A 21,776-nucleotide genomic window follows, 5' to 3' on the forward strand; every position below is an offset into this window, starting at 1 on the left:
GAGAGCTTCAGCTATAATGAAACTCAATAGTCTTTTTTAGGAGTTCGCTCTTTCTTCCCTGAAATCAAAGAGGAAAGATTAATTGAGGGGGTTTCCCACAGCTTTGTTTGATTTTTGGCAGAGCTCTCTCTGCAACATTATCAGGAACCCCCACACATCTGGATGGACACATGGCTTATCCCAATCAGCTGCTGGTTATGCAGCTGCTGATCCATCAAGGCAATCAGTACATAGGAAAATACAAGAAGAAGTAAGGCATGCATTCCTGAGAAACTTACCGTCCCACTGAGCCAATAAAAACTCACCCGTAGGGAAGAAAACATCACTGTGAAGGCTTCGCAAGCCAACTGAACCAAGGCATTTTGCTGTGGAAAAACAAAAAAACAGCAGACCACCTTAATGAGTGAATGTTCTCGAAGTTTACTCTATGAATTTTTCTTGATACGTTGACACTGACTACTGTCTTTTTTCTAGAAAGATCCAGCACATAGCAAAATTAGTAAGTCTCAGAAAAACTGAGGATCAGCTTATCATACTTAGTTCAATAACTTCATTTCGGGGGCACATGAGCTCCTACTTGTGATTTAATTTTGCTGATAAAATGTTTCTATTCGCAGGGTCAAATACAGAATATCCACATTACACGACACCCTGCAAAGAGCTGTGTAACCTGAACAAATTTGAAATCTTATTCTCTTCTCGTTTTTCATGAGCAAATGGGCTCAAAAGGCAAAGCAAAGGTTATATCCGACTACTCTTTCCTCCTCCCCTTCCTCCCTCTTGTCTTCCACCCTCCAGGGGTAGTTTTCCTCTGGGCTCTCTCTCACCATCCTTCCTCTGCTTCCACTCACCCACCACCCTAGTTCCTACAGGAACAACCCTATTCGTCTTCAAACTGATTCCCTCCCATAGTTCCTGCCCATTGAAGCCCATCAGTCACCCTTCTCACAGACTCAACTTTCTGCAACACAGATCTTCCTCAAGCCCTTTTCCTCTTCGAAATGTTTACTGATTCCTTATTCCCCATCTAATAGTGTCCAAGAGTCAGAATCAAATCCTCCAAAATACAACAATTTCTGGTGTTTGATTAATATTCGAATGTAAAGTTTCACACACACATGACTATGTACATACAACCACGTACTCAAACGAAATTTGAAAAAAGATTTCTCACATCAATGGCATAAGTCAGTGGTTCTCAACCTGTGAGTCTCGACCCCTTTGGCGGTCGCACGACCCTTTCACAGGGGTTGCCTAAGACCATCCTGCATATCAGATATTTACATTACTATTCATAACAGTAGCAACATTACAGTTATGAAGTAGCAACGAAAACAATTTTATGGTTGGGTCACAACATGAGGAACTGTATTTAAAGGGCCAGAAGGTTGAGAACCACTTGGCAAAAGTAGATCAGTTTAAAATGAATGTGGGCTTATAAAATAACCTGGTTAGTGGCTACTTAAACTTGTTTTCTGTTTCCTTAAGGAACAAAAGGTGATTTATCTTGACACCTATGGATTGAATGTCAGTATTCCCATCACTTAGAAATGATCAGTTTCTCTTTTTAATGAATTGTCCAGTCACTGAAGGTTTAGTGGAATCAGCATCAGATGTGTTTATCAGGACTGTTGAAAGTCAAAGTGGTCGGCATCTCATAACTTGATGCTTGCTGTCAAAAGAAAATGTGCCTGGCCGGTGCGGTTTAGTTGGTTGGGGATCGGCCAGTGCACCCAAAGGCAGCTGGTTCAATTCCTGGTCAGGACACTTGCCTGGGTTGTGCAGGAAAAAGCCTGATCGATGTTACGCTCTCATTTCTCTCTTCTCCCTTACTCTCCCTCTGAAAATCAATAATCTATTCTTTAAAAAAGAAAAAAGAAAGAAAATATGACTGGTGATGTTACTTCACAGAGCCCTGAAATTGCCTAAGTGTCTATCAGAATGTTTGTTGTTAATTATGAGTTAAAATATGTTCTACAAAAGTCTATAAGATGAACTTTATGCCAATCGATTATCACCCCTCTAGGATAGTACGACAGAGTACCACTCCCTTCTTCATCTGCCGTTTTATTCTTTTTTGTTTAATAAACATGTGACACTTTTAGAATCTAGAAAAATGTCTATTTGAAACAATGAACTTTAAAGTTTTCTTCAAAAAGTCATATGAACAGTTAACTCTGCGACTTGGTGTTTGTTAAATATTTTGGAAAAGGCTATCATGGCTTGTCCCCTCTAATGAGTTCATTTCTACATGGCATCTTTCTGTACCAGTTAGGAATAGCCACCAGACCCAGAGCTCAGTCATGGGAGTTTGCTCATTCAATCTAATCATTGTTGACTAATTTGAATTTAGAATATTATCTGAACCGTGATTAGTCACTCGTCAAAGCACCTGACGGGAGAGATGAACATGATCGCCGTGTCGGCGAAAGCAGCCACAGTGCACGGGGGAAGTCAGGTCTCCAGTTACGCAGTCAGGACCGCCAGGAATCAGGCCAGGTTTCAGGGCTACCGCACTTCCAATAAAAGATGCAAGAGTGAAAATTTAAAAAAATAATAATAATACTTCCAATGTTTCCATTCCATAAGCACTTGACTTCAGACTTACTAAAATTTCACAGCCTCCATCTGTCTTGAAAACCTTCATACATGCAACACCAGGTCTATCCTACCACTTTTGACAGCAACCCAAATATAAAATGTACACAACTGTATATTTGTTTTTAAAATGTTCACAAATTTCCCCAAATGTACTAATAGAAGTACCTTAGTGAAGATAAGATGATAAGCAGACAAAAAGTTCCTATGGAATATTCATTACACACGGGCCTCCATGCTGGAACCATGAACAGGGATGCGGCAAGAAATCAGACACCTATACCCGTCTTGGCTCGAAGGTGCTCATAGTTTGATAAAGGCACCAGTCTAATGCGTCTGGAACTTAAGAATGCTGTAGAAACCCTTCTAAATGTGTGTCTTCCCAATTTTAGAAGCATATTTTCCCACATCTTTCTCCACAAAAAATACATGTTTTTGTAGTTGTTTTATTTAAGTTTAAGGTGCTTGGTGCACATGCTTTAGAAGGTTTGGAAAAATTGTAAGAATTGGTCCTGAAATTATTGATGTCATTATTTAAAAAAGGCTCTCTTGAACTATCTCTCTGAGAAGAAAAATATGTGGCATAATCTAAGAGAAAACATTGTTAATAACTAGAAAATCCTCCTAGCCAGCCATGGAAAGATAACAAAGGTAGCAAATCCGTGCGTAATCTCTTTCCACTACCCTGGGCCGTCGCACGCAATGATTCTCTCTGCTCTTCTAAGACAGTCTTTCTCCAGCATGCATGCTTGCTGCTTTTAACGGAAGAGCAAGGGCACTCCCTGTACCTCTTCAGTGAGTGTAAATCCTGTTTATATTCTTGTCTGCCCCAGTTTATGGCTTCAGGAGAATTCACTCTGTGTTCTGAGCACACGCAGCCTGTCCTAATTCCCTTTTTTGGCCGGGGGAGCCTCCTCAGAGCTCTTTAGGGGGAAAATGGCTCTTTCTTCCTTGATCCCAGGGCAAAGTCAAAATGAAAATAACAGACCTAACCGGCCCGTCCTCCTTCACGTCACCTCCGACTTCTCATTCAAAGGGGTACTTGGGGCGGCAGGTGGAGTTATAATTATAGATGAGAAAAAAGCCACCTCAGCAGCTGCTGCTTCTGTTTGTTCCCGGCTATAACTGTCATCATTGGGCAAATTGGCATAAACAGGCCTCCACAAGTGGAAAATCATTTAACCCCTGAGCTTGTCTGGGTGCTCTCAGTGGCCACAAAACAGAAAGAAAACCTGACTGTGCACCAGCAAAGGGTGAAACGGAGAGTGCCTCGCCGACCGGGAGGGCCCTGGTCAGGGGGCGCCTGAAGATTTTCTTTCCTGTCGGAGACTCCAAATCACATAAATAGGTTAGTGCCCGGAGAGTACCCCTCTGCGTTTTCATTCTGCCCTCTCCTCTATCTGGTCTTTGTTTTTCTGGCAGAGCTTAACGACAAGGCTGAACTGTTCCATGAAGGAGTTATCTGAGGACTGTTCTTTCAAAAGGACTGTAATCATTTTGAAATGGGCTGAATTTATTACGGTCCTCTCCCAATTTGGGCTGTATTCACGCAGACAAATAGACAAGGTAAAGGTGGAAATATGAAACCGGCGCTGTGGCATGAGTCCCATCCTTTCGTAATGCCACTCGCTCATGCCAAAAGGCCCCGGGTTGTTGTTTTAATTGAAATCGGGAATATTGAAGGCTTAAGTTTGTGATTACCAAAACAAAAAAGTAATCCCGTGAAGAGAGTCCCAGAGTTTTATTTCCTCAGGGAAACAGGCAAATTAGAATTGGATTATTTTCCCAGCTCTAAATAAAAGCAGAACTTTTTCTTGTTTATAGTAAGATGTGTGCTATAGGCTACTTTATACAAGAAATTGGCTATAGGATTTATTTCTTGTGTCTTGCACAATTCTGCCTAAAAGATCTATAATTTCAGTCTAAGTGGCTCCCTAAGACTTTCCTCATGGATCCCTTTGAGAAAATCAAAAGGTTTCAAAGAAATCTCATTTTATCTGTGTTCCATGGAAGAGAGTAGTTGAGCAGGAATTTCATAGATTTGCTTTGGGCCATCTTCCCAAAACCTGAATGTTTAGTCTCTTGGTGAAACGCCATGGAATTCCAAAGAACTCACTGAAAACTGAGTTTTGGGGCCCAGTGCTCTTCCTACCCACACCCCTGGAACAGCTCCAAGTGGAAAGAGTCCTGAATAATGGCCTCAATTTTTTTAGCTCCAAACAGAAAGCGAGCCATCCCTACGAGATTTGTGCTACATTTTTCAACGGGGAAGTGCACCTTTGTTAGTATCACTGCGGCGCAACATTTTGTCTATCTTTTAAAGTACCTAGAGTGCCAGCTATGCACTTGGAGCTCTATTAGAGAGACACCCACATCCAATTAAAACCAGCACAAGTAATCCAGTAATCAACTTCCCACAAGGGCTTGCTTCTTTTTTTGTTTCTTTTTAAAAAAAATATTTTTATTGATTTCAGAGAGGAAGGGAGAGGGAGAGAAAGACAGAAGCATCAGTGATGAGAGAGAATCATTGGTCGGCTGCCTCCTGCACACCTCACACTGGATCAAGCCCGCAACCCGGGCATGTGCCCTGATTGGGAATTGAGCCGTGACCTCTCAGTTCATAGGTCGATGCTCAACCACTGAGCCACACTGGTGGTGTGGGGCTTGCTTCTTTCTAACAATGTCTCCTGATTTCTAAAAAGAGAGCCATACTTCCCCTTTGGAGGTTTGAGGGTAAAATAAATGAATACCTCTGTACATACTTTGGCAAACGAAGGCCGAAAGAATAAGTCTGGTCACTGCTTTTGAAGATGTCAATCAATATAACATATGAATACCCCAAATCTTCCTGTGGGTTAAGAAAGTATATGATAGGTAACATGACAACCTACCTCATATATTTCATTTATTTATTCAAATATTTAGGGAGGAATGGCTATGTAATCTAAAAATAATACTTAGCAATTAAGGCAAGCTTACAATTGCTGATATTATTCTTTCCAGAGATGATTTCCCTCCTTTTTCTACTAAGCACTTTAGCACCAAGATGGTGGTTATGTCCAAATTCCAAATTGTGCCAACTGAGAAAGGCAAAAAGAGGGGGAGTGGGCCGACTGGTCGAGGGTGTGGGTTTCCTTTGAGATGCAGCCTTTCGCTTGGTCTTCAATGTGCTTCTTACTTGTATTTTGTCTTCTTGCTCTTCTAGGAAAAAACTGTTCACGATGACTGTCACTTACTCCAGCAAAGTAGCCAACGCGACCTTTTTTGGATTTCACAGGCTTCTCCTCAAGTGGAGAGGCAGCATCTACAAACTGCTGTACAGGGAGTTTATTGTTTTTGCTGTTTTTTACACAGCGATAAGTTTGGTGTACAGGTACTTGCCTTTGCATGTCTCCCTCGGTGGCCATCAGGTATCACGTGAGAATACAGTCTCAAAAACCTGAGCCCTGCCGTGGCTGCTGACTTTGGCGTATGTAATGATTCTCCTTTGCATGATTCTCTCTGTTGCCTTCTCCCCGGGACAGGGTATTTTAATCCACACCAACGGTTTTTAGGATGGTAAATAGACTCGCACTGTCATGTTCCGCTGGTTCTCACTCCAGCCCCACATGAAGTGATCGTGACGAGGCATTAGTTGCGTGTCAAGAATGTTGCTAGAGGCACAGAATGGAAGAGTTATACTTACTAGTAGATCCTCGCTACGTAATGATTTTGAATGGCAAAGCCCACAAATGAATAATTTCTGGTGCCTCTCTCAACTATGCCGCTCATAGTTTGAATTTGTGAGTTGAGGGCCGATAGCAACTACCATGGTAATGAACGTGTTTGTGGCTGGTGTCTATCAGGCATATAGACCTAATCTAGGAAATTCCCTTCCTTTTGCCTGGAGCCCACCAACCTCCCCAATATTTCAATTAAAGAAAAGGCCAGAAAACTCACTGATTGTCTTTATATCTTCTGAGCTCAGGCCGTGCTATATTTACAAAAGGGGGTGTTTCTTCCTTATCATTTCACAACCTGTGCCTGTCAGATGGACAGGAAATGTGAGCAATATTATGTCCAAAAAATACGTTTATGACTAAAAATTAGTCTTAATGCAATTTTACCAGTATTATAAAATAGACGCTTTTTTAGCTTTTTAAAATTAAAATTGGTTGCGTACATTTCTTCTCTGGGGGGAATTAAAACAAAATAGAAAAGCTAAAGGTTTTTGAGGCTGTATTTCCACCTTTTCTATGTACATCCGTTTGTTATTTTTCTTCTGCATACAAATGAACACATTTGTATAGCATTGCTCTCACCTACATTCTTCCTTGCAGCAATAGGACCCCACTTGAACAAGAGGGATATTGGTTGGCTGATAATTTTCAAAAGTAAAATAGGAAGACCTATGTAGCTAAATATCAAAATCACTATTTCAATAAACGTATATATTGGTATACATTTTGGCCAAATGTCTTTAAATGGAATGTTGTATTAAAAACCTCTAATAATTCTTCAGATATCTCTTGTAATAGTATTTTGACAACTTATTTATGTCTTACCTAATCCTTCAGAATATGAGATGATGAAAGACACATGACATGGATTGTCTCAGTTTATTTTTACTAATGTGAATTTATTGCTGCTACTGCTGCTTAGAATAGAATAGCCCTTAGAATGGTTGCATTGTAGCCAGAAATGCTCCATGGAGCTTTAACTCTTGCTCCAATATCTTATTTACACCCCACAAAATTATATGCATATATTTTTTCTAAAAACCAAAGAGTGCTTACACTTATAACAATAACCATTAGTTCAAGTCATTCTTCATTCTTTGAAGTCCAATTGTAAAAGCTTGTTAAAATAGATCCTTATATCTTGATCAAAGGTACACCAAGAACTATAGGCTGAATTTGTCAAGAATGTCAAGTATACATGTAGAAAGATATAGACATAGTTTTCTTCCCGTGTCTACTAATGACCCTAAGTTTTTTTTATCCTATTAAAAGCAAATAAATATACTTAGCAAAAGTCATAAGACAGTGCCAGAATTCATTAATTTGATTACATCTCTTCCTAATTTTGTACGGATTTGACAAAATCACCGCTGTAGTACTTTCTAACTAGTAAAATTTCTATACGTGTCTATTAGTTAAATATTTTTTCCTTTGGCCAATTATTAATAACTAGAGGCCCGGTGCATGACATTCGTGCACTTGGGGGAAGGTGGTCCCTCAGCCCAGCCTGCGCCTCTCGCAGTCTGGGAGCCCTCGGGGGTGAGCCCAGCTCAGGGCTTCTGGCTGAGCGGTGCTCCTCCTATGGGAGCGCACTGACCACCAGGGGGCAGCTCCTGCATTGAGCGTCTGCCCCCTGGTGGTCAGTGTGCATCATAGCAACCTGTCATTCCTCTGTTAGGTTGATTTGCATATTAGCCTTTTATTATATAGGATAACAATCATTTTGTTATTAAGTACAACACCATGTGTTACGTTGTTTTATATATTATTTAATCCTCATAACATCCCTGATGCATAGTTATTATTATCCCCATTTACTAGTACACATGAGAAAATAGAGGCTCAGAGAGATTTTAAAATATGCTCAAAGTTCAAATCTGTAAGTGGCAGATCTGGAATTCAAACCCAGCTTCCCCTGACCCTATGGCCTGTGCTTTCCACAATTCAATCCTCTTTGACCATTTCTATTGGAGTATCCGAAACCATTCTGGCTGTAACTTTCCATCAGCATGACCTGATGGGCTCTGCAGAGAGGTGATGCCTCTCTTGTCAGCTTCTCCTGACTCCAGAATTTCTGACACCTCTTCCAAAGCTGAGGCCAGAACTCCAAGCCCACCCCACGCCCCATACCCCACGCCCTGCTTTGTCAGTGCCGCTCCCATTTCTTCATCTGTGATCTGATTGCTGGCTCACTGTTCCCTCATTATCCCTCTACTTCCTTTATCAAAGTTCTACTGACCCAAACAGGCCTCTGAAGCATGTTAACATGGGCCTCTCCGAGGGCTTCCCTTCTCCTTTGGAACAGCTACACTCATTCCCTGAGGCAAACCATCTCTGTTGCTTCTCTTTCCAGATTTTGATCATTATTAACCTGGAGACATTCCTTCTGACTCTGCATCTCCTCCCTGCAGCACAAATATTAATAATAATTCCATTAAATGAATTTATGTCTAATAGTATCATGAAGTGAATTTGGGTCAGATCTATAATATAAATATAACATATTTATATTATGTTAATATAAACCCACCAAATGTAATAATAAAAATTTCCACTTCTAATTGTTAAATCTGTTATTTTATATTTTAAATAATTGCAGCCTTTAAAATAAAGTTATAATATCCCTTGAAATACAACACAGAAAATCAAGAATGTGCTGAGTAGTATATTCAGGAGAAAGCAAGATCAAGGTGTTAAAATCAGGGTGATTATTCAATAATAACTTAATAACTGTAATCCTCTTAATCAAGATTTTTTTCTCTTTGAGTATACCTGATGAATGATTGAAAAAGAAACTATTTTATGAGGTATTGTGCTCCAAATCCAATGCATTAATCATATAAAAGTTTAAAATATAAAGTCTTTAAAAATAAAATGTTTAATAAATCTAATGGCCAATAACATTTATGTACTAAAAACATTCGTACTTGAAAGATTCAGCTTTTGAGATACATCAGCTTAGGTGGAAAAGAAAAAGTTATTGCTCCTTGAAAAAAATTTTAAGATTATTTGTGCTTAATTGTTTGCACTGAATATCACTTGCAAAGCAGGTGCAGAAGTATAATATAAAGGGCTGTGCATTTTATTTTTGCTCCAGATTGTTACTTACAGGAGCCCAAAAACGTTACTTTGAAAAATTATCAATTTACTGTGACAGATATGCTGAACAAATTCCAGTAACCTTTGTGCTTGGTAAGTATAGGTCACACGCAGAATGCAGCCACACAACTGTCTCCGTTAGGATGACACCGATGACTGCATGGGAGTGTTTCTGAGCTGCAAGGCATGCCTGAAAAGCCACCGCTTGCAACAGAACCAGAATCATCCATAAGGTTCACCCTCAGGGCCGCTTCCGCTACATTAATCCCAAACAAGTGTGAGGTAATGATCTGCTATTGGGCAATGAAGCTTTCTCTTCACTAACCCTCCATTTTTGCTGTCAATTTTTGAGTTCTAATACCCACTTACTGGGTGCTATGGCATTGCCAGGCACAAATGATGTTTTTTTTTTTTCTGGAGGGCAACATCATAAGGTCTGGATAACAACGTATTTTTATACCCCAAACCGTAAAAAGGCTAAAATTCTGCTAAACGCATCAATGTTGAGGTGTCTGCTCCCAGAAAGTGCTTTATCGTTTTCCTGCTATTCTACAGGGTTTTATGTTACTCTGGTCGTGAACCGATGGTGGAACCAGTTTGTGAACCTGCCCTGGCCAGACAGGCTGATGTTCCTCATCTCCAGCAGCGTGCACGGCAGGGACGAGCGCGGGCGCCTGCTCCGGAGGACACTGATGCGCTACGTCAACCTCACATCCCTGCTCATCTTCCGCTCGGTGAGCACCGCTGTGTACAAAAGGTTTCCAACGATGGACCACGTGGTGGAAGCAGGTATTGTGAATGGCTTTTCCTCCCATGGGCTCCTCTCAATCTAGATGGGAACCTTCAAAATTCCTTTGAAAATCCCGTTTATTCATTCATTCATTCACGAAATATTTATTGATTAACTACTATGTGCTAGAAACAGTCTTCAGAGGGGAAAATGATAAGACATGGCTCCTGCCCTCAAAAAGTTTACTCGAGGGTTTGGAGGAGAAGAAGCAGCAGTCACATGGCCTTTAGGTAAATATGATCATTATTATCATCTTTATTTAAACCAGCGGTTCTCAACCTGTGGATCGCCACCCCTTTGGGAGTCGAACGACCCTTTCACAGGGGTTGCCTAAGACCATCGGAAAACACATATATAATTACATATTGTTTTTGTGATTAATCACTATGCTTTAATTATGTTCAGTTTGTAACAATGAAATTGGGTGTCACCACAACATGAGGAACTGTATTAAAGGGTCGCGACATTAGGAAGGTTGAGAACCACTGATTTAAACCATCCAGCCCCAGTTGGTTTGGCTCAGTGGAGAGAGCGTCGGCCTGGGGAATGAAGAGTCCCAGGTCCGATTCTGGTCAAGGGCACAGGCCCAGGTTGCAGGCTCAATCCCCAGTAGGGGGTGTGCAGGAGGCAGTTGATGGATGATTCCCTCTCATCATTGATGTTTCTATCTCTCTTTCCCTCTTCCTTTCTCTCTGAAATCAATAAAAATATATAAACCATCTATAATATTACCTTACATTTTCTACCACTTTACAATTAATCCATTTTCATAAATATTATTTTCCTTGGACTTTAAAAAAAAAACGAGAAAGTAGGAAACAGTCTCAGAGAGGTTATGACCTGCCCTGGATCACACAGCGCACAGTTGTAATCCAGGCTCAGAACTCCTAAATTAATGCTTTTCCCAAAACATTAGGAGATTCTGGTAGGAACCAGCAGTGTGGGTTTTATCTAGGCTGACCCAGAGAGCTGCAGTAAAAGACCACTTCGGTGTGGGTCTATTGTCTTGTTATTTCTCAAAGCAGATGCAATTATCCTACCTGGGCTCCTAAATACACTACGCTGAGTAAAACTTATGTTGGAAGATGGTTCTCTTTGGTGTGTTAATATTTAGAGAAGAAGCTGTGAGTTAAACCAGCCTTCAATGGGATGAGGATTAAATGAGATGAGTGTTGGCATATGCTGAATACATATTGGTTGTTGTGCTGGATTCTTGTTAATAGATGGAAGTGTTTGTTGGAATGGATTAACCAATGTGTACCAGACAAAAAGAATCATGAGATGATTCCATTTTTATATTGAGTATACTCTCAAATTAGGTTGCCGTGTCTATTCTTCTCTAAAATGTCCTTGAAAATACATTTTTTTAAAGGATACTATTTTTGGTTTGTTTTTGGAGGGTTTTTTTGGGGGGGCGGGGGGGCTTTGGTTTGGTTTGGCTTTGCCTTGTTAGATGGGCAATATAGATAGTGACTAAAAACACAGACTAAGAGTTCAAATTCTTCCTCCACCACTTACTAGCTACATGACTTTGTGTGCATTTCTTAACCTTTCTATGCTTCAGTTTCCTCATCCATAAAATGAGTTTATGGTAATTTATAATACCACCTATCTCATATACCTCATTGGCTTCTTGTGAGGATTAATCAAGTTAACATTTGCAAAGTGTCTACAGCACTATCTGGCACATGGTAGATGTTACAGGAGTTCTTGCTAGTAATAATGAAATCACCTAGTACAACAGCATAACATGGCTCTTTGGCCACTTTAGAAGACTTGTTTGATGTGGCATCCTCGGTCTTCTTGAACTAAAGGACCAGGTGGTTGAGAAAGTCAAGGCAGAAATCAATAAGGAGGGGTGCAGAGGATGTTGTTGGGGTTACAGATGTGAGAAAGTTATAATGGCTTAGCAAATGCACAGATATATTAAGATGTAAAACCAGTAGAAACTTTTAAAAATTAACTGCCACACCCCCTCCAAATGCAAGAGGTGAATAGTGCTTCAGAATGACCAAGTTGCAAACGCTACTTGATAACTTAATTTTCTTACCCCAACATCTATAGCAGTGGTTCTCAACCTTGGCTGCACATTAGAATCACTTGGGAATCTTTTTAAAATCCTGATTTCTGGGCCTCATCCTCCGGAAATTCTGTTTCTTTGTTGCTGATGTTGTGGCCCCACCCCATAACAAAGAAACAGAATTTCCGGAGGACGAGGCCCAGAAATCAGGATTTTAAAAAGATTCCCAAGTGATTCTAATGTGCAGCCAAGGTTGAGAACCACTGCTCTATAGGATCAAGTGCAGCAAGAATTACCACATCTGAAGAAAGACCTAAAAATAAATGAGAAAGGTTTGACCCATTCCACACTGATGAGTGAGAGCTAAAGTTGACTCGGATGGATAAAGGTGATCTTTCTCTACTCATGATGCATCCCTGAAATGAAGAGAATGCACTCTGACAGGAACCAGACACCAGGCGCAATTCTCAAAGCAAATCTCCTCCTCTCAGCGTCATCTCCATATTAAAAGCAAATCAGGAGGAAGCCAGGATGACTGGGGATGGAGAGGTTTGGGGGCCTCTGGGCAGACTTGAGCTCAAGAAGGCTGAGTTGTACCCCTGCCGGGTTGCTCAGTTGGTTGGAGTGCAGCTGTAAGCAAGAACAGATATGGCCCATGTCCTCAAAGATCAGTAAAAATTATTACAAATCTTTTCTTACATGAATCTTTTTCAGAGACAATCACAAGTACAGCTAAATTTCATATCTCTATGATGTGTTTCTCTAAAGTAATTTCCTTCTGTGCCCATAAGAATGGTGAGAAGAGAGTAAAATTTGAGGAAAGGGCACTCTACTTTTCTTAAAGCCCTGGAATCTTTATATGAAGTTTCTTGAGCTTCTTCTACGACTAGAAAGAGCTTAATGAGAGCCCTAGGGAATTTCGTTCAATGCTGATCGTTAACAGACATTAATACAACTAAGCAAGCTCCCAATTGTCAAGTGGCCAGTGAGATAAAGATTCTAACTTTAGATGCACTGGCTGGAAGGCGAGCCCCATTGGAGTTGCTAGAATAATTTAGATAATTTAATCTGTGATCTTCTCTCACTAAGTAAAACCAAATGGATTTTGTGTTACATTGACTTTCTGCCCTGTGGTCTCCTGTTCACGTTTCCCTGGCGCATTGCATGGCTCTGGGGCTCCTTGGTCTCTGAAATCTCCAACTGCTCTGCGTTACAGGAGAGATGATCAAGGGACAGTGGTATTCACAGCTGTGCCAGTTTCCCCTCTATTGGCTGAACTTCTACAGGCTGAGTCAGTTTCCTTACAGCCTCACATGATGAGCCCAGACAGACAGAATGTCATCCTGCGAGTGAAACCTGACGCACCCGTGTGCACTGGCATTACCCAGGGGAGAGAGTGCACAGGAGAGCTAGCCCTCCTTGAGTCAGTGCCACGCACGGGCAGTCTCGGCTGGTCACTGTCTGAAGGCTCCCCACAGCTCTCTTTCAGGAGTTAAAGCAAGGCTACCCATTCAGTGTTTCTCAAACTGTCAGTGTGACCATGCTCATTGAATTATCAGAGGTACTTATTTCAATGGCAGGTTCCCAGGCAATGGACGGAATCAGAATCTCTGGGGTTTATGAGCTAGGAATCCGCATTTTTAACAAGCTCCCCAGCAGCACTGCAGGATCTGACCCGGACAAAAATGCTGACATGGCCAGCTTGCCATGCTCAGGGTCCTTGTGCTAGTTGGAATCACTAGAGATCTTCTAAAAATACTGGTGTCTGACTCTCCCTCCCAGGAATTAGGTTCAATAGGAATAGGGTGCATCAGTGGTTTTTAAAGCTCCCAAACCATTCTAATGTGTAGCAAACTTTAGGAACCATTGCACTAGACTAGGCACATCTATTAACTCCTCAACTTTATCTGCAAATCGTCTCAAATCTATTCACAGAGGGCTAATGAAATTCTTGGCTACCTGGGCAGGTGAGGAGGTAAGAGCACTGACTTGTGTGTGATAGTTCCTGTGTGTCATGTGTGCAAGGCAGTGAATTACTGATTCACATAGGATACTGATTGAGGGGTGGGGAGATGGCTGACTCATATAGGGAACACAGAGGAGTTTCTCTGTCTTTGTTCAGCATAGCTGTTCCAGAAACTGATATTACTCAACCATTTCCTATTTTGAGCTGCTTAAACTGTGAGTTGTAACTTAGTATTGGGTTCTTAAGTCATTTTTTAAAAAATATATTTTATTGATTTTTTACAGAGAGAAAGGGAGAGGGATAGAGAGTCAGAAACATCGATGAGAGAGAAACATCGATCAGCTGCCTCCTGCACACCCCCCACTGGGGATGTGCCCGCAACCAAGGGACATGCCCTTGACCGGAATCAAACCTGGGACCCTTCAGTCCGCAGGCCGACGCTCTATCCACCGAGCCAAACCGGCTAGGGCTTAAGTCATTTTAATGGCATGGCTTACAACCAGCATTTTAAATGGAATGGAATGGGATGGAAAACATCGGGTAGAAGAGCCAATCATTGTTTTGTGAACCACACATGTGTTACTGTGGTTCGTGGTATAAAGTGTCTGACAGACAGCCCCACACAATGCCTTCACAACGTGACTCCATCTCAGTCTCATTTCGCCTCCCCTTGATTTTCCCACTTGGCAGGGATTTCTAAACCTCCACCATTGAATTTAGAGGACAGCTGTAGTTGAATCTGGTGGCTTCCTGCCATTCATATGGGAAATACAAAGATGAAAATGAGCCAGGCACTTTGCAATGTTCCTGAAAAAGTCATCTCTCTGAGAAGGGCTCAGTTGCTGAATCACAACTTTCTCTTTCAGAAAGAACTGGCAACAAACCCATCCTGCCTTCAGGTTCTCAGATGCAGAGCTTGTAGCTCTTCTGGTAATAGAGCCTCATTTGCACACTCTGCTTTAAAGGCAAGACATCTGCCTCAGCTGCTACCGAGGAAAAATAGATCAATTGTACAGACAAAATCTATGACAACTGGAATACTGTTTGCCAGTGGACTGAATTAGTCCTTTGACTTGAGGGCAATAAAATTTGCCTTGAAGTAGCAAAACTTGCTCCATCAAACCACAATTCAAGTTGCAAGCAAATACAAACATATGTGCGTGTGTGCGTGCGTGTGTGTGTGTGTGTGTGTGTGTGTGTAGATTTTTATTTACTTTGACCTGAAATACTAAGGAGGGTTCTTTGGGATAAGCAGTAGGAAAATTGCTGAGCAGAGCTATACCAGCCAGAAAGCCAGAAGGAAAGGTATAACAAGAGAAACTCCAGGCAGGTGCAATGGCGAGATAAAATAGCAATGTCAGGAGTATGGATAGGGCCCCGGGAGCATGGCGTGAAGACTGACGAGTGAAGGAGACAAAGATTGTGAGGACTAGCCAACTGATGCTGCTGCCAAACGGTAGGAAATCAATACCTGTGGTTAACTTAGCCTTAGAGATGCGGATGAAGACCACATTCTGAACAAGATCACCGGTTTCTGGTTAAAACGGCCTGAAGTACTGACGAGGCTAACACGTCCTTTGATAGCAAATGCTCTTTGAATTGATTTGATCAGCAATCTAGAGATTTTCTTCCAATTGATCGGAAACTTGATTTCCAGAGACAGGGTTACTTTGGCTAAGATGTGTGACCCCGCAGGGAATAACAAAAATTATTCTGCCTGTGCACTCTTGGCGGACATATTAATGTCTGGTTAATCATCTTTCAATATATTTGGGCTAAAATTAAAAACCACCAGCTTTCCTTGCTTTGCATGACCGCTTCCAGTCAGTGGTAAGTGTGCTACATGGTGGGGAGGTGGGGGAGGCCTGACTTCAGCTTTGGCGTTTGCACTAAATAAACCCTCACTCTTTTTTAATGCTGTTGTGAATCCTCATCTGAGGATATTTTTTTCATTTATTTTTAGAGAAAGTGGAGGGAGGGAGATAGAGAAACATAGATGTGAGAGAACACATCAATTGGTTGCCTTCCACACGAGCCCTGACTGAGGCTCAGGACTGAACCTGCAAACCATGTCTGTACCCTTGACCAGGAATCGAACCCTCAACCCTTCAGTGAGAGGGCTGGTGCTCTAACCACTGAGAACACTGGTCAGTGCTAAACCCTCACTCTTCATATTTGCTTTCGGCTAAGAAGCCAAGAAAGGACTTGCCAGCAGAATTTGATCCATATTCCTGAATAAAAAATAACTAAAAGTAAAGTTATTTCTTGGTCAAATGACAAAGATTGCAGCCAGTATACAAATGGCGATTTTTTTGAAAATTGCACTGTAATCCCAAGAATATAACTGAGAAGTAATTGATATGAAATGTCTGAGAATAGGTTTCCAGGTAAAGGATGATGCATAGAACCAAGACAGGTCAAGTTCATCTATTACATTCTTTCTTTTAAAAAAATGGTTTTTGGGGGGTTTTTTTAGGGAGAGAAGAAGGGAGAGATAGAAACATTGATTGAGTGCCTCCTGCATGCCCCGTACTGGGAATTGAGCCTGAAATCCACGCATGTGCCCTGACCAGGAATTGAACCTTGACCTCCTATTGCACGGGACAATGCTCAATCCACACAGGCCAGGCCATCTATTAACTTCTTGTAATAAGAATCAATCATGCTCTGCGAGTTCTGGGCGGGGTGGGGAGGAAAGCATAGTTATCTGGCTCGTGCAACGGCTTTGAGATGCACTGAGAAATGAGAACAGAATTATCAGGCTCATTTTGATTTCTGAACTCCGAAGAGAGTCCAATTTCCCAGGCATGAGCAGAACCCTTCTAAGCTAATATAAATAATCTATTACCTAAAACTAGTCTCCTGTTAGTAAATATTGGCTTTGTAGTTGTTACTCTGTTTGTTTCAAATATGAATAAACAGAATCTTCTGTCGGTGGGGCAGTGATTTTCAAACACTGCTATAGGTCAGTGTCAGATTTTCCTGTAGAGCTTGGCAAACATGCAACTTCCTGAGCCCAGTTCCATGAAATCACCCAGGAAGACTGAAAAGCATGCTGATGCCTGGACCTCACTCGAGAATCAGGCTCTAGAATCAGGCTCTGGGGGTAAGGCCAATACATTGGTATTTTCTAAAAGTATCCACGTGAGACTCTGCGCTATGGAGTGCGTTAGTGGGTGAGGCTGGGGCCCAGCTCCCTCCAAGTACAGGTATCACAGGTGCTTTCGATACCCTTGATCCCTGGATCTTATTCTCAAACACACTGGCCTAGATCATATCAAAAATCTAGGTAACTCCAAAGCTCAATGAATTGGTGACTCTCAAAATGGCCAAGTCTCACTTTTCCCTTGACTTCTTTGTGCTACAGCAACACCTCTTAAGTAAAATTCAGCCTTCGTGTTTGGGAGGGAGGATTACTTTAAACAGGATGGCCAGATTCATACACGGATTGAGATGCTCAAGGATAAAACTGTGTTACATTGGGGCAAAAGTAAATTTTTATCTAAATGTGTTATCAGAATTTCATAAGTAAATGGTTGCATCATTGAGACAAAAGTAACTGGAAAATTATTATTTCACAAATAATCAGTTTTTGAAATAAACTTTAATTCAGAAAATATTATTTATACTAAATCATAATGAACATTTAAAAGTCCACTTAAAAAACCAAAGGGGTGCCTGGCCAGCGTGACTCAGTGGTTGAGCCTTGACCTATGAACCAGGAGGTCAAGGTTTGATTCCCCGTCAGGGCACATGCCTGGGTTGTGGGTTCCATCCCCAGTTGGGGGCGTGCAGGAAGCAGCTGATGGATGATTCTCTCTCATCATTAACGTTTCTATCTCTTTCTCCCTCCCCTTTCCTTTCTGATATCAATAAAAATATATATTTTTAAAAGTCAAAGGGTTAAGTACAAGGATAGTCATGGCAGCATTAACTTTAATAACAAAAATTTTAAAACTACTTCAAGTCTATTCAAAAGAGGACTCATTAAACAAGTATTGTATACAATTAACTAGGATGCAGCCATTAAAAATAAGGACACTGCTCTCTATATATTAATAAATAATATCTTCAAGATATAACTGAAAATAGAAGCAAACAATAGATATGTGTGTCATATAAATCCATTTGTGTTTTTAAAAATTAGGGCTATGTGAAATTCATGATATTTTTCTGGAAACTATGTGGCTGGGAAAATGAGACTCACTTTCCCCATTAATATTCCTTTGGCCCTTTGGGGTTTTTGCACCATTTGAATTATTCCTTTTTTAAAAAATAAAAGGTTAAGTGTAAACTGTAAGCTTTTAGTGTGAATCTTTGTATGAACAAACCCTGGTCCATAGTAGACATTCAATAAATGTTTGTTTATCAAATAAACCTGCTACGTTATTCCTCCTACTATTCAAATCTCTCCTTTCCTTGGTGTGTAGATGGGAGGGGGTGAGTAGCTAAAGTTTCACATAGTACATTATGCTTCAGCTCTTACTGAGTGCTAAGTGTGTGCTAAGCATTGTCAGCCTCTTGGCACGTGTTCATCATCTCAGGTAATTCTACATCTCAGTGAAGTACATATTATCATCCCTCTTTTACACATAAGAAAACCGAGGCTTAGAGAGTTCTCTGCAAACTCAAGCAAATTGTGTTACACACACACACACACACACACACACACTTAAAGAAGCACCTTTCAAGTAGATGCAAAATGTTGTGAGAATGATGAAAATAATATGCTCTTGTCCTTCCCAAGGAGCTCTGCAGGGGAAGCATTTCTGTGTAACATGCCATGATGCACGGCAAGAGAGAGCCGGTGGTGGGAGCGCCGAAGCGGAGAAAGTCGGGGAGGGAGGCTTCACAGATGAGGATGATTAATTAAGACTGGGAAGGGAGTGGTCAGGGGAAGAGTCATGTGGCCATGTTTCCACACTACACTAAATGCTTTGTATACATCATCACCTTTTATTCTTTTAATCCTAGCAATTCTAAGTATTCTCATTCCCAATTGTGGATGAGTAAATCAAAACCTAAAGAAGAAACCTTCCCCAGATGCTTGGGCCACAGTCAATATGGCCTTACTCCCTACTGGCCATCTCTGTCAAGGATTGCCAACATGCATTGCCTCATGTAGTGAAGCATAAGTTGTGTGTTCATGCACCGTGTGTGTGTGTGTGTGTGTGTGTGTGTGTGTGTGTGTGTGCGCTTATGCATACACATTCCTTATCTCTAACACAAGTATAAAGTACTTGTGACAGGAACCTCAATATTTCTTTAATATTCCTCCATTAGCCCGGGCTGGTTTGGCTCAGTGGATAGAGCATCAGCCTGTGGACTGAGGAGTCCCTGGTTTGATTCCTGTCAAGAGCACATGCCTGGGTTGCAGGCTTGATCCCCAGTAGGGGGCATGCAAGAGGCAGCTGATCGATGATTCTCTCATCATTGATGTTTCTCTCTCTCTCTCCCTCTCCCTTCCTCTCTGAAGTCAATAAAATATATATATATTTTAAAAAAATATTCCTCCATTATACACTCACATAATAGACACTGAAATACTTATGGCAATGTATTAGTGCTAAACTAAGTCTGTATAATCCAGCTATTTTTATTTTGTACAAAGGTTTTATGACAACAGATGAAAGAAAATTATTTGACCACCTCAAGTCTCCACATTTGAAATATTGGGTTCCATTCATCTGGTTTGGAAATCTGGCAGCGAAAGCCCGGAAGGAAGGTAGAATCAGAGACAGTGTTGATCTGCAATCATTGATGACTGTAAGTACATCATAACCTGTCACACACACACACACACACACACACACACACATACACACACACACGATGCTAATCAGAGACCAAGAGGGAGCTGGATGTGACAGGTTGGACCAGGGCGAATCTGCTTTGCTTAATTCAGAACCCTCAGCATGCAGGACAGGACAGCACACAGGCTCTAACTCAGGTTGATTGGCATTTGGTTGCTTGGAAACTCTGTGCTAACAGTATTGGGCTTGCATTGTGCTCTGTAGGAAAGTGTCCCTTGATTGATTGGCAATGTCTGCCAAGGGTTCTGCAGGATCTGGTGCCCACACAGCATATTTGCATCCCTGGCTCCAGGACCACCCCAGTCAGTTTCCCAAATTGGAATAGTTCAAGGTTAAGCCAACTTTTCAGATGCTCCAGGAAACAAAATTGTGTTTTTATTCAACAAAATAACCCTGAATTCACCTGAAGAACAAATTAATGTAAGAGCTAGATAGATTTGTGCCATGACAGTCTCCTGCCTGGATTAGGCTAAGAGGAGTGAATGATTTAAAAATAGCTTCTGAATGAAAGTGAACTCTTCTTTCCAGTCTCAGATAATAATTTATGTGCAATTGGGGGTTGGGGGTGGGGGGGGTGGGGAGGGAGTCAATGGATCCCAGTCCTTCCTGCTTCAAAGAAAGATAGATTTTCTGTCAATATAAGCAACCTTATTTGGCAGGGATGGAGGGTTAGGATAGATTTATTTCTTTTTTCTAAGATCTATGGTAAGCATGTTTTAAAAACAGAAAAACAAACAAAAATGTCTCCACATAATATACCAAAATGGCTAGAAATGACTTATCCTATATAATAAAAGCCTAATATGCTAAGTGTCCAGTCAACCAGTCGGCTGTTCAACCAATCAAAGCGTAATATGCTAATGATATGCTAAGGCCACTCAACTGCTAACTATGACATGCACTGACCACCAGGGGGCAACCAGTCAACCAGTTGCTATGACGTGAACTGATCACCAGGGGGCAGATGCTCCAACCAGTAGGTTAGCTTGCTGCTGGGGTCCCGCCAGTCGAGACTGAGCAAGACAGACTGAGCATGCCCTGGAGCCCTCCTGCAGTCCCTTCCCAGCTGGCCAACCTCCCGCATCCCTCCCCGGCCCCAATTGCACACTGGTGGGGTCCCTCGGCCTGGTCTTCACCCTCTCAAAATCGGGGACCCCATGGGGGATGTCAGAGAGCCAGTTTCAGCCCGATCCCATAGGCCAGGACGAGGAACCCCACTGGTGCACGAATTCATGCATTGGGCCTCTAGTTTAAAATATTAACCACTGCCTTCCCATCACCACTTTGGACCAACATCATTTTGGAAATTATGGATTCAATAGAGTAGGAGATATTTCTATAAAGTCCTAATTTATCTGAATATTTAATATATATATATATATATTCAAATGTACTTCTTTTTGTACATTGTTGAATGATGTTCATGGCTTGTTATTTTTGGAATTTTCCTTGTGGGGTGGTGTTCAGAACCAACTTATTAGCTTTGCAAAGTCCCCTTGTTTCACAGATATAGTCATAAAAGACATGGCCACATTCCTAATCCTACTGAATATTGATTACCACACCCGTCATTTTAGTAAATCATGTTTCATCTGTTTCTGACTTAGGAAATGAACCGATACCGCTCTTGGTGCAGCCTCTTATTCGGTTATGACTGGGTTGGGATCCCGCTGGTTTACACCCAGGTATCAAATGCCGTGCACGTGACTTTTATTTCTGCTTGCTCCCTCTGGCACTGGCTGTGGGCCACCAGCGCTGTGCTCTCACTTGG

At 41.5% G+C, this 21,776-nt stretch overlaps 1 protein-coding gene across 1 annotated transcript in view; it reads left to right on the forward strand.

Annotated features, from left to right (window-relative positions):
• Positions 1-3,698: 3,698 nt before the first annotated feature.
• The window catches only part of BEST3 (bestrophin 3), a 37,995-nt gene continuing 19,917 nt past the window's right edge, over positions 3,699-21,776 (forward strand). The window contains exons 1-6 of the mRNA XM_036301145.1: positions 3,699-3,946; positions 5,804-5,971; positions 9,415-9,509; positions 9,972-10,205; positions 19,804-19,958; positions 21,613-21,690. Of these exons, the coding sequence (XP_036157038.1) occupies positions 5,820-5,971; positions 9,415-9,509; positions 9,972-10,205; positions 19,804-19,958; positions 21,613-21,690 (714 nt within the window). The 5' untranslated portion in view covers positions 3,699-3,946; positions 5,804-5,819. The remainder of the gene's footprint in view (positions 3,947-5,803; positions 5,972-9,414; positions 9,510-9,971; positions 10,206-19,803; positions 19,959-21,612; positions 21,691-21,776) is intronic.

Source organism: Myotis myotis, unplaced genomic scaffold, assembly GCF_014108235.1.
Source record: "Myotis myotis isolate mMyoMyo1 unplaced genomic scaffold, mMyoMyo1.p scaffold_m19_p_3, whole genome shotgun sequence".
NCBI classification, from domain to species: domain Eukaryota; kingdom Metazoa; phylum Chordata; class Mammalia; order Chiroptera; family Vespertilionidae; genus Myotis; species Myotis myotis.